The sequence below is a fragment of the Harpia harpyja genome, chromosome 4 (genome assembly GCF_026419915.1).
Source record: "Harpia harpyja isolate bHarHar1 chromosome 4, bHarHar1 primary haplotype, whole genome shotgun sequence".
NCBI classification, from domain to species: domain Eukaryota; kingdom Metazoa; phylum Chordata; class Aves; order Accipitriformes; family Accipitridae; genus Harpia; species Harpia harpyja.
In genome coordinates, this window is record NC_068943.1 from 56,902,249 (window position 1) to 56,915,085 (window position 12,837).

The 12,837-nt window shown below is 45.0% G+C and overlaps 1 protein-coding gene and 1 long non-coding RNA gene across 2 annotated transcripts in view; one reads left to right on the plus strand and one right to left on the minus strand.

Annotated features, from left to right (window-relative positions):
- Window positions 1-257: 257 nt before the first annotated feature.
- Window positions 258-4,299, minus strand: LOC128140434 (uncharacterized). The gene is made up of 2 exons (XR_008234732.1): window positions 3,656-4,299; window positions 258-1,130 (listed from the first exon to the last, which is right to left on the minus strand). It is a non-coding gene; the product is annotated as an uncharacterized LOC128140434 (long non-coding RNA).
- The window catches only part of PCSK2 (proprotein convertase subtilisin/kexin type 2), a 111,451-nt gene continuing 101,620 nt past the window's right edge, over window positions 3,007-12,837 (plus strand). Inside the window, exon 1 of the mRNA XM_052784141.1 lies at window positions 3,007-3,521. Coding sequence (XP_052640101.1) covers window positions 3,345-3,521 — 177 coding nt within the window. The 5' untranslated portion in view covers window positions 3,007-3,344. The remainder of the gene's footprint in view (window positions 3,522-12,837) is intronic.

Genomic DNA, 12,837 nt, shown 5'->3' on the forward strand with positions numbered 1-12,837 from the left:
GTGACAAAGATCATTGGCCATGCTGGATATAATAACCCGCCCTAGAGAGCAGCAGTCCTGAAGAGGGCTTGAGGGAGATGAGGTGTACAAGTCAGCATGGCTACTCTGCTGCACAGCAGGGAGACTCAGTGGTAAGGAGACTGAATGAAATCCTTGGCTGGTGAAACACTGGGTACCCAGTAAGAAGAGAAATGTGATGTAACATTGATTTAGCACTGGCCTGATCTCTGCTGAAAAAATATCTGATGCAGCTATGGTTCACAATTCAAGGAATAAAAAGATTTAATGGGAATGGTTGTAGGGATGGAAAATATGCCTTACACAGAGACTCAAGGAGTGCTATCTAGTTGTCTTTACCATCACAACCTTAAAGCTACCACCTGGGGAGGAAGAGTTCAATAAAAGTTCAGTAGTTCTATGGACAAATTTGTAATAAAAACAACACTGAGAAGTCAATGCAGGACCAATCAGTATTTTAAAGACAGGCAGAGTTACAGTTTTTTACAAATGGCTATAAGCAATCATTGGAACATTCCACAATAGCTGTAATAGATCAGCCTTGATTCTTAACTCAAGATTGGTACACTAAGAAAAAAAAAGGACTACGAACCAGAAGCAAGAATTAATACAGATAAACACTACAGCTTACATAAAGCACTAGGTTAGAAATCCCAGTGGTCTAGTCTGGTCTTAAACTTTTATAATCATCAACTCCTAATCACCATTTTTCTTTAAATGGCCTCTTTGAACTGAGTTTTCTCTTCTTGTTGTTATTTTAACCCCAATGTAATCTCTTTTTTTGTTTGTTTTTTTAAATATCATCATCTAGACAAAACCATCAAAGCTCTATATTGTGGAGTTTATAAGCTAGAGCCAGTTGGTGCTATCTCCTCAGCATTGCAATGTCCCTGCCATATAGTTCTTCAGTGGCACCAACTTGCAGAGTGGTACTGTCAGCCGGCAGTTGGGGATGTCAGAAGATATGCAGTAAATGATTTAGTCACATTCCTCACCCAGACCTGTCATATGGTCCTGGTTTCTGATTGTGTGCAGGATCTTGTCTTGCTGATTTGAGGGAGCCAGGAGGGCTGCTCCATTGCCTTTGTTATTGATGTTCCTCCTTCTACGGACTGGCAACAAAATGGAAAGAGGCATGTCAACCAAGGGAAGGCCTCTGGGGGAAGAAAGGCATATATATATTTTCATAGACAGGAATTTAAAGTAGAGAAAATCCCTTTCCCCTGCTTTTTTATTTTCCTTTAGTTCTGATCCTGAGAAACAGCTGTGGATGGAAACCAGTAGGGCCTCCATCAGCTGTTGAGCAGACACCAGCAGGTATTACTGACCTGAGAGTCTCACGGGCCCCAAGTCACCTGGAAACATGTCATGCAGCAGGATCTGCTTTAATATGCAGAAAGATATTGTAAGGAGAGGTGTTGCTGAATATTGATGAAAATGCATAACTTGGCTTAAAGAATTAACATATAAAGTTGTTTTTAATAACTGTCTATGCTTAGAACAGGCAACTAGAAGCTGAATTGTATTGGCATAGTCTCTTAATGAGGCTGCAAAGATGTCTTCCTTCTCTACTGTGCCGTTTCTAATGTTTTACCTTTCCCTTGTGTTTGGTTTTTTTTCAACATCAGTCACTCATTTACAGCACTTCTGTTGATTTAAATGGGCTTTAGATCAGGCTGCAAGTTACCATTTCCCTTCTGTTTGAATAGGGGTTTTCTTTTATCCAGAGGAAGGAAATCAATAATTTCTCATGACAAACCAATGCTCATTTGGATTCACAATCATGCAGTGAGCTCTTCTGTCATTTTCTAAAGCATTTCAGGATAATGGAAGAGTCTCACTTGTGATCTTTGCTGTTTTCCTTTGTTTTCCCAGATTGATTTAAGTTCTGTCCTCCATTTGACCATTTCTTGAATAGATTACAGTAAATCTATCATTTTGTTTGTTTTAAAGGCAGTACTAGCTTTCCATGCTTTCTGTGCTCTGAGTCTTTCCCAGGGAACTGTTCAGGGATCCATCAAAGGATTAACCTTTGGCATGACAAATTAACAAACAGATCTGTAGGAACAAGCTAAACTATACCTTGACATAAACTTGCATATTGTGTACTGTTCATTTCCACTTGGAGTTTTGGAGATGGCAGATTATTTTTTACAGAACTGAGTTCCCATCCTCTTAGGTGCTGCCACCTCTGAAATCCCACCAGTGCCCTGAACGCTTCCCGTCCTTGGCTGTCTCATCACAGGGCATGCCTATGTGTTTTCCTGCCAGTGATCTCCCTGCAAACTCATGTTTGGGGACTGCTCAGGGAGCCAGGACTCCTGCATGTCCCTGCACAGCTGAGCTGCTTGGCAGTGTGGGCTAGTGCTCAGAGCAGAGTGAGGGACCCTGGGCCTGAGGCTTTCCCCTGACTTTGTCCTAGGTCTGCCTGACCACCTCCCTTGGCTTTGGCTTCTGCAAAAAGAGGAATGGCAGCACGTTGCCGATTGCCCCATGAGTGGCTGGTGCAGGGTGCAAGCTAGATACCGGTGTGATGTGGGCACTCCCAGCTACTTTGTGTTTGCTGGGCCCAAAAGCGAAGCCTGGTGCTGGCCCTGGCTGTGTGGGTTTTACCAAAGCGCTTAGCCCTCCTGACCCTACGGTCACCTGCATATCAGCTCCTGCTCTGTGGGGGGTGGGTGTCTGGCTCCACTCAGGGTTCGCCCCCAGCCCCACGTGAAGAAGAGCTGGAGCGATTGGGGCAGGCTGGGGGTATGGGGGGGCTGCTGTGGGTGCTGAACTCGGGCTGGTGTTTGGTGTACGGGTGTAATTGGGGGGGGCTCTGTCGGGGGGGCTTGTGAAAGGTGTGAGGTGCGGGTGGGGTATGTAGAGGGGGGAGCGAGGGGTCTAGGGGAGGCGTTAGGGGTGTTGCGAGGGCCGTGGGGCATGCGGCAGGTTGTGTGGGAGATGCGTGCTGGGGGGGCAGAGGCGATCCTCCTCGCCCATGATTGGCAGCGCGGCAATCTCCCCTCCCGGCTGGTGCTTTCCCTCCGGCCGCCGCTGAATTAGAGACGAGGAGGGGCTGGGAATGCAGAGCTGGCAGCGCGCACATACACGCTCTCTCGCACACACCCGCCGGCACCCTGGTGCAGCCCCCCGCAGCCCGGCCGGTCCCCGCCACCCAGCTCCCCTCCTGCCTCCGCCGCTTTAATTTTTTTTAATTTTAATTTCTCCCCCCCCCCCCCCCCCCCCCCCCCATCTTTTGGACGCTTCCCCGCCTCGCTCGCCCGCCCGGCGCCCTCCCCGCGGCGCGGCGGGCTGCCTCCGCGGGCGCGCAGCGCGGGGCCATGCCGGCGGGGCCGCCGCTGCTGCGGGGCGCCCTCCTCCTCCTCCTCCTCTTCTTCCTCGGCGCCCCGGCCCGGGGAGCCGTCTACACCAACCATTTCTTGGTGGAGCTGCGCGGCGGGGGCCAGGCGGAGGCCGAGCGGGTGGCGGCGGAGCACGGCTTCGGCGGCGTGCGGAAGGTAAGCCCCCGCGCAGGCTCGCGGCGATGGGGAGGTGCGCAGAGGCGATTGGTGGCGGTGCCGTGCCGTGCCCTTCACGTTGGGCTGAGGGCATACGGCGTCGGGCTGAGGCCAGGGTCCTGCCCGCGACTTACCTGGGGAGAAGGGACGGAGCGGGTCGCGTCCCGGCTGTCCCCGCCTTAATAACTCCCCTTTCCGAGGGGATTTTAGGAGTAGCGGTGCCAAGAGCCGTTGCGAGTGCACTTCGGTAGTGGCCCAGAAGGGTGATTTTCTTAGACTGGAAAGCAGAGGAGTTTCCCACATGGCAGCTCGGTGCCTTTTGACTTACTGTGTAAACATCCTCCAATTGAGCTCCCATCCTGCGGGGTCGGGAGTTGGGGCTGGGCGCAGGAGCGGCTGGGGCCGCCCAGGGCTTCCTGTGCACGGCTGTAATTGAAACTGCTCGGAGCACTTAAAAAATAAAGCCGCATCTCTATGCAGAAGCTTGCACGCAATTTGAATGGAAGATTTCGTAGGGGTTTTGACACTCAAGTTTGTGAGGCTGGTGGCTTCTTAATATCGCTGTTATTCTAATTGAGAAACAGGATGCCTCTAGGCTGAAGAAGCTGCTTAATATTAAGCATGATAAGCAATCTGTGCTTGTCACTAATGAATGTAAGTTAGGAAACTTCCAAGTGCCATTGGAGGTTGTTTTCTCTCCTGAGGTCCCAGGAAATCCGAGGTAGCCACAGTGGCAGGGAGTCTCTTCCTGGCTCGTGGGGAGCCTAGCTCCACCAGAAATCTCTACTGTTCAAATAATAATTAGACCACTAACTATTTCCAGGTACAGTCAGATCTGGGGTGAAGACAGGGAGAGGCTAGTAGAGTGTCCTGGTCAATACGATTCCTGGCAGACTTAATGCCCAGGCAGCACTTGGCTTGGAGGAGTGTGGAGGGAAAAGCAAGCTGTGAGCATTGCTGCTGCTGCTTGTTTGGTTTTATTTTTTTTCTTTCCCTGGTAGTTATGCAATGAGAGCCTGATCCTATTTCTAAGGAAATGAATGAGAATGGCACCCTGGCCTTGGATGGGTGAAGTGGCTTAAGACTTTTATTTAAAACAACAACGACAACAACAAAAAGCATATGAAGTGAGACTCCCTCCCTCGGGCTGCCTTGTCTCAACTCCAGTGGGAACTTGTTAGAGAAACGAGGTCAAGATCATTGTTGCTTTGACCATAGCCAACTCCTGCTGCTGATAAGATGCTTTTGTTTTGGGCTCACAGCCTTGTCTTGATAGTGACAGAGCTGGGTTGCTGATGCCCTTGGGAAAGGATCCATTATGGGGATTAGGTATTATTACATGAAATTTAGATATGGCTCTTTGGTCAACAGTTTTCCCTTTTTATTCCTTTACTGTTTGTACTCCCTCCCTAGTATCCTGGGGATATCTGACAGATAAGCCCTTATGAGGAGGGCAGGGTACTTTTCTGCGTAGCTGAATTTCTTATTACTTCTGTTAGATGCTTTCATATGATCCTGTGACCCTCATGAGGAAGAGACAGGGAGAGAGTGAATTTTGTAGGATGAAGAAATGCGGCTTCTGGGCTGTTAGAATCCTCTCCCCTCCGCCATGCCTTTCCCCAGGGTGCTTCGGGCACATTAGGAGACATACAGATTCTTCATGGAACTAAGTCTTGTAGCTCATCTCAGCAGAGAGCTGGAGGGAAGTCCCCCAGGCGTGCGAGGGGGAGACTACCTGCTTTCCAGTACATGCCACGGGGGGGGCTGTTCCCGTGGACTCGTGTGTCTCTAGGAATGAAGCCTAGCAGAGCCGTGGCGTGATGTGTGTGTGCTTGCAGGGGCCGGGGGGGGCAGATGGTGGTGGTGGCTCCTGTACTGAGCACATGCTGTCCCAAGAGGTTTCTGGGTTACATCATCCCAGTCCCTGAAAAGCTAGAAAGCCTCCCACCCCTCCTCCACAAATGCACGAGGAAATAGCACTCTACTATCTGCAAGGCAGTAATTTTAGGGAATAGAGAAGTTCGTAGGGTTTGGTATTTAGCTGTCTGTGTCGGAGGATAATACATGAGAGGCTGATAGCAATCTCCGTTCTGCAGGGGAAATCTGTAACGGGGCTTGGGTGCCAATAGTCAGCCGTTAATAAAAGCTTGTGCCATCTACTCCAGTGTCTCTTCAGTATTGCTGAACTGAAGAGTCTCCTAATCTGTTTTGTTATCATCAGGCTTGTCTAGCATCTCTGCTTACAGTCTGCAGACTCAGCTTTCATGGCAATAACAACAGTGCAGAAAGCTGAACATGGCTTTGTGTGCGTATGGAAACAGAGCTGTTAGTGGTAAACTCCTGGGGGAAAGTACGATGTGTACATATGCTGTCTAATGAAATATTCAAAAAATACCAGAAAAACCCCCAAATTATACCACAAGGAGAAGTGATCTTTGCATACTTCAACCACACATACTGTTTGGATAATATAATGAGTTATTTACTTAAACCAAATCCAGTTACCTTTACCCATATTGGAGAAGAGCCATTGTCTGGAAATAGTCACCTTTATTTCAACACAGGGACTTTTCCTAGTAGGACCACAAGGGCATTCAGCTTTTTTCTGTGTGTGGATTTAAGACATATATGAGCACAATTTCTTTTATGTGTGGTATGTATCACAGATCTCTCTTAACATGACTTTATGGGAGCTGATTTTTAAATTACATATTTTTAGTGCATGTTTTTTTCCTAATAACAAACAATCTCTGAGCAAGTGCATATTACATTTACTGAACAGTAGATTTCTGAAGAAATACAAGAGAAAGTACTGCCTTGAAGATTAATGTTATGAACTGTGCAATGCACTTCCTAATTGATTCTTTGGCCATGCTTCCTACCATCATTCTGAAACCACTACAAGACTTCAGGTGGGCCTAAAATGTGTACTTTAAATTCAGTGCTTGATGAATTGATTAAGAAGGGCTTGGTACTTATGTAAACAGGTGCCTGTGTTTAGATCTAGGATCCTAACATGTTACAGAGTCTCAAAAACACTGGTCAATTTTTCTTTAACTTTTCCTGAATTAATCCCAAATACAGACCTCTTCGTAACTCCGATTGTGCTCTTTGACTTTTTTTTTTAACATTTGCAATTTTTCAATCCATTTGTACCTGCTAAAATTGATTCTATGTACTCCTGGTGAAAGAGATACTGTAATAAAGCATATTCTTTTCTTAAAATGGTTAGCCTTACCACCTTCAAGCATTCAGGAGTCGTGAGGATGCCCCCCTAATAGCTACATGTTAAATTGTGAGAACTGCAAAAGGAACAACTTTTTTTTTTCCCCTCTTTATTTTATTTGCCTCCTGGCATGGTTGCCACCAGAATACATATCTTAATGCAGGCTGAAAAAAGCTGCTTTCTAACCTTGCCTTGCAATTCTTAATTCATTTCGAACAAGGGGAGTTGGAAGAAGCATTTGGAAAGGTCTCCTAATTGGAGATCAGAGTTTAGACATCTCTTTCCATTTCATCAGCAACACTGAGACCGAGACAATCTACAAAATGCCATAGCTAAATATCCCACTTCTGGTAGCACTGAAGTGAAGGGTTTTAAACAGTTAGCATTCAGTGGCCTCAGCTTTTAAAATAAGAACCAAACACAGGTTTCAAAACATGGAGAATTTTGTGTTCTACAAAGCTGGTCTGTTTTTCCCTTGATGTATATCACCTGATCACCTCTCCCTCTAAATCTTGCAAAACCCAAGGTACCTCTTGCAGCTGTGACTTTTCTGCTTCCCATTTTTGCTTAGGAGGCTGCTGGTTGAGGACCAAGCTTTCTGGAGCTGGCCAGGAATTTCTGGATGAAATGTTGGGATCTTGGTTTGGTTGTTTTTTTTTTTACATTGCATAAATATGGACTTATCAAAAGCAAAACTTAACATATAAAGAAGCCAGACTTCTTGCTGCAGCAGCCCAGTTCTGCATCTAGGCTGGGAGAGCTGGGACTTGATGTGGTGTTGAAGGCAGATCAGGAGGCAGAATAATGGGTTTGCAGCTTTGGGAGCTCTTTGCTGGGATCTTCTTCAGGGATCCTGAAAAATTCATCTTGGGGTCTATATGCTAAAGCCCTGAATGAAAATCCCTTCCTGTGTAGATCAGCCCCTAAATCTGGAGAAGAGGTGTTTGCCTAGCTGGATATTTAAGGTGTTAGGATATGCTTCTGCGTGGCCAGAATGCACTGTGATAGGCAGATGGGATTCTGTGCATGTAAAAAATGCTGGTTGTGGATGTGGGCCTGCATGTGTGTTTATAGATATGTGTTTATATATATACATACATATCTTTCTTGTTTCTTTTCCCCTCGTACTTACGTAGGTAGCAAAGACAAAGAAAGAAGGGTGAATTCTTAGCCAGGCTCCTCGCAGAGCCTGTGTGCGCATATATATTAACCAGCCAATTTGTGCGCATACGTGGTGGTCCATGCTTTGCAGATGAACAAGCCTGTGTTGCCTGCACATGTGCTGCTAACCCAAGCGCTCATGAAAGTGTTAGTTCTGGCTAGTTGAAGGCAGCATGGAGGGTGCAGATGTACTTCAGTGTGGAACTAGATGCTGAAGCAGTGGAGCACCCCATGCAAGGCAGAGGCAGAGAGCCAGGGTCTCCCTGCATGGACCCACTGGAGTCCAAGGACTTGAGATCAAGTGTCAGGCTGCAGTGTTTCCATGCACTAATACATGTTTAATAATTAATTAGCTTTGTGTTTTGCGCAGGCCTAGAGGAAAGGATGTTTGTTTGCAAAAGTAATCCTTTATTATGGAAATAGAAAAACCTCTTAGAAATGGAAGGTACAATGTAAGTTTTTTGAGGAAACCAAGAGCTTTAATTTTCTAGATTTCACTCTTGCAATTTTGTATTACTAAGATAAGAAAAAGTAAATTCTGTGCAAATGCGAATTGTGCAACTACTGAGATTTCAATAGGTCATCTCACCACAATAGTGAATGCTTCAGTTTCGAAGAGATAGTCTGAGCTGATGTGTTTAAATTGGGGGGAAGAAGCAATTAACTAGCAGGAAGAGTTTGATCCTGCTGTGTGAAGGCACACTGCTGCGTGGTGATGGAGAGCTCCCTTTTCCAGAAAAGCCCTGGAAGAAAGTAACTGGGGAGACACAGGGAGAGCAGCCATCTGCGTTTGGCAGGACCCTTGTCAGCTCTGTGCAGGTGGAATCCAGGCATACCACTGGGCACATACTAGGAAGTCCCGTTTGCTCCTATTTACTCTCAAGAGAAATGTTAGTGGAATTAAATGAGAGTTTTGCTGTGCTAGGAGAGTGTTTGCCTCAGATTTTTTTTTTTTCAAAATGATGCTTTTTTGGTTTGGGGTTTTTTTTATTTTGCATTCTGCCTTGGATGCAGAAGTAGCCTCAGGAGCAAATGCTATAACTGGCTAACTCAAAACAAAAAAAATCTGTTACTTAAATGTACTTGCTTATGCATGTGAAAGCTGTAAACTATGAACAAGAAGAAGAATGTAAACCACAGGCTCAAGTACCTCCCTAATCCAGTTTCTGTAGAGCTGCTTCTCTACCAGAGATTCAAACCGACTGCTTGTTGGCAGTGAGTGTTCTGTTTGAGGTATAAAATAATTACCATGTCAGATTTTCATAGCATTTATTATTTGAGTGTAAAACAAGAAGGTCAGACTCCCCTACTATAGATCTCTGCTGTAATTGCTCTATTACTGTTTTGAATACATCATGTAGTTCTGTTTCTTGACAAAACATGCACATTAAACCTTATCTTTACAGATAAGTTTTGTTTGCTAAGCTACAGCTCAGTAAACACAAAGATACAAAATTCTAGCTATTTATAAAGATGCCTGCATTTATAATTATGTTTATTCTATATTGCTTGAACTTATTGGCAAAATTGACCATGTGGTAGAGACCCAGGAAATGTGCTTCGAGTAATTTTTTTTTCACTTGTTTTTTTGATGCTGCAGCCCAACTGGGGATGTGCAGTTATTTGTTTTCATTTAAATTATATTTTGTTTGCTGGTATAAAGGAGAAAAGTAGAAAACATACAAAGAAGTGAACAGCATTTGCAGGATGCTGTGATCCCAGCACATCAGAACTGAACATGGTGTGTACTAGCCTATCTCCTGCAGTCTAGCCCTGAGTGCCTGCCTGATGAAAGCTTGTTGCCGTGTGGTATGAAGCTACCAGGGACAGCTTTCTGCTCCAAGAAGTAGTTCCAGGTCTGAGGGGCTTAAGCAGCTGAGGAGCATCAGTGCTCAAAGCGTGGATGCTGGTGGGTGCCGCCTGCTCCTTTCTCCACCTTGCCGTAACTAGTGGAGTGGGAACAGCTCACGGAGGCTCCTCTCTGCCAGAGGCTGCCAGCACACCACCAGACCAGACCGGAGCCAGCCTCCCTGGCCAGCAGTTTTAGGATGGCATGACACCACGGAAACCAGAAGTGGCCCCCTGACCTGTTTGCTAGAGCCCCTGCTCTGGAGAGTACTTGAGAGGTGGGGGAACCACCAGCAGAGCAGCCACAAGTTCTTTGTTGACATTTTGTGGCAGGAAACCACTTGTGGCCCTGTACCATGTCTCCTAACCCTGGTGATGCTCCTTTTCCTACTCTTCCGAAATCCCTTCAAAGTATTGCATGTAGTGACTTCAGCTCCCCAGGTTATTTCTCTCCTTTGTATGCCTCCGTGTAGAAGAATCATGATGGTGTGTGGAGATTTCTGTGCCATGCAAATGAGGTTCAGGATTTGTGCCAGGAGAGGCAGGATTAATGTATAGGAGACAGATCTCTGGCTTTGTTTCCTTCACTTCAAGTCTGCCAGTTCCTTAGCTATTTTGGACCTGCGCTGTGGAATTTATAGTCAAAGGTGTTATTTTAATATCAGCACTAGGTAAACAAAGTTCATTAGTATGGTATCACCATCCCGCTGTCAGTCTGGGATCTCCTTCCTTCTGCCCAGATAGCTTTCTTGTAGATGACTTTCAGGCTATTTCTGGACTCTGCAACATACGGATAGATTAATTGCCTGTATGTGTTTGAACTTTGGGATCCCATATATTGTGGCTCTGTCTGGGGCCCTATTTGAAGCTCTCATTCCTGTGAGTAGGTTTTCCATCTGTTGAGAGCAATCTGAGAGCCATTTCTAAGAGCCAGTATGGATATCTGTTGCTATTACCTGGAGCAAAGTTGAATTTGTCCCCAGACCTGAGGTTGCAGAGCTGTGTAGCAAAAGGATAACTGTTTTTGTAACAGTACCTTGTCCTGAAGACTTGGGTTTTGGTATCAGGCCAGATGGACAGATCCTATTGTCGTGCCTACAACCAGAGCCAGACGGTTTAGGTTACTATGAATGAGGTAGAGCATTTTGTTTCTAGCTTGGGAGTCAAATCCAGATTAAAACTCTAGACCAAAATAAATTGTCAATTCACTCCCAGCTCAAAGTGCTTCCATTTGAGAACCTGTGGCATCGTTGGCATTTATTAGCAGGCAAATGGTGCCAGAGACTTACTGTGCTGCTAGGCTTGGCTCCTTCAGAAAAGTACTGAGGTGCATTGTGGGGTGCTTGAATTTGTTATCTTTCAGAAGAATCAGCCTTTGTGTGAAGGTGGAAGATAGCCTTCTACCCTTCTCACAAAATATGACAGGTGACAAGATGTAACACCCTACCCACTCTTAGAAAACTTTTACTGCTGTAACTGTACCGATGTAGTTAAAATGGGAAAACAAACCCAATTGCAGTGCTGTTACTATCAGTGTAGGAGTGCTAACATCTTTAACTCATTCCACATCAGAACAGTATTAGTAGAAAGTTTGGTTAAACTAGAGCTTTTACCAGTAAGACCATGCTGATCTAAAAAAAAAAAAAATACAAAACCAAACCAACAACAAAAAGGGGGAAAAAAAAAAAAGCATCAGACTTCCTGGAATAGTTGTACTGGTAATATTTTATAGTGTAGCTAAGGAGAAGTTTCCATGGGACCCTTTCCCTCATCCATCTATGGAATTATTCCAATTAAAATTAATCCATGCAACTCAAATTTCAAATGCTTGTAGTAAAGTACTTACAAAGTAGTTGCTGAAACATATGTAGAATTTATTTGGTAGATAGTTTCAGTTAAAGTCCTGAGAAACGTCCGTGCTCATGGAAAATGCCGTGAGCTGGAAATCAAGCCAAAATGCTAAAATGAATGATAAATTCTGCCAGCTCTTATTAAAATACTATGCCTGGGAAACTCTCCTGTGCAGTTCCAGTCCATAGCATGGGTAGCTAGTTTCTGCGAGAGCTGTAGTAACAAATTCAGTGCTATGGATCTAAAATTTACCTTTGTCCTGTAATGCTATCCTTGTTGTCAGAAACCCTGTTCTTTTTTAAGTTTTTCTTCCAACTTTTTGAAATAATTAAATGGGTCAGGTCTCTACAGGGTGCTGGCTGCATGGCAGTTATAAATACTGCAGTGAGCAGCCCAGAGCTTCCATCAATCACTGGCCTCTGGTGGGAGGAAGCCGAACTGCTCGACAATGTGTCAAAGACAGGGTTTCTCTAAGTAACCTGAAGCAGTCTGGTGTGTTGCTCTTGTTGTAAATCAAGGCGAGCTCTACATTTAACTCTCAAGTTCATTGAAAAAGCTAACCCTATATTACTGAAATGGAGATTTAATTTCAGCTCAGTGGTCCTGGGCCATGCTTTGGGACAGAGCGTGCTGTCTGACAGAGCGCTGAATTCAGTGTTGTGTTGTGTGAAATTCTGCATGGCCACCACACACAGTTTATCAGCCAGCATGAAATCCGATTTGGTGATTGGTTTATGACAGTAGCTCAGCAGTCTAACTCGACTGAACATTGGCTGTGTTCAGCAAGTAGCGGGAGCTTGGACCTAAAAAAGGAAACTACGAGCTAGCCCAGTCTTAACATTTATACAGTGGGATTATAAACAAATAAATTAGGTAGTGATAGCTCTAGTTTGCTCACTCAAGGAGTGAACTGGGATGTAATGTTCTTTGTCATGTATTACCTACCTTCTCAAACAAAACTTTTGTGTAAATGTTATATTCTTAACTTCTTTGTCCACAGAAAGCAAATGGAAAGAACGACCTCAGTGTTTACATCAAACCGGTTGGCAAGTGTGTCCCAGATACTCATGACAGAACTAGATTATTTGCTTACCTGATGGGTAAAACGGTAGTATGTCAGAGCTGCTTTCTCCGGGAGTATACAACCAAACTGTGAAAACCTGAAACCCAACAAATATGTATTTAATTATTAGAGAAACTGGTACTTATATATCAAACTAGAGCCAAACA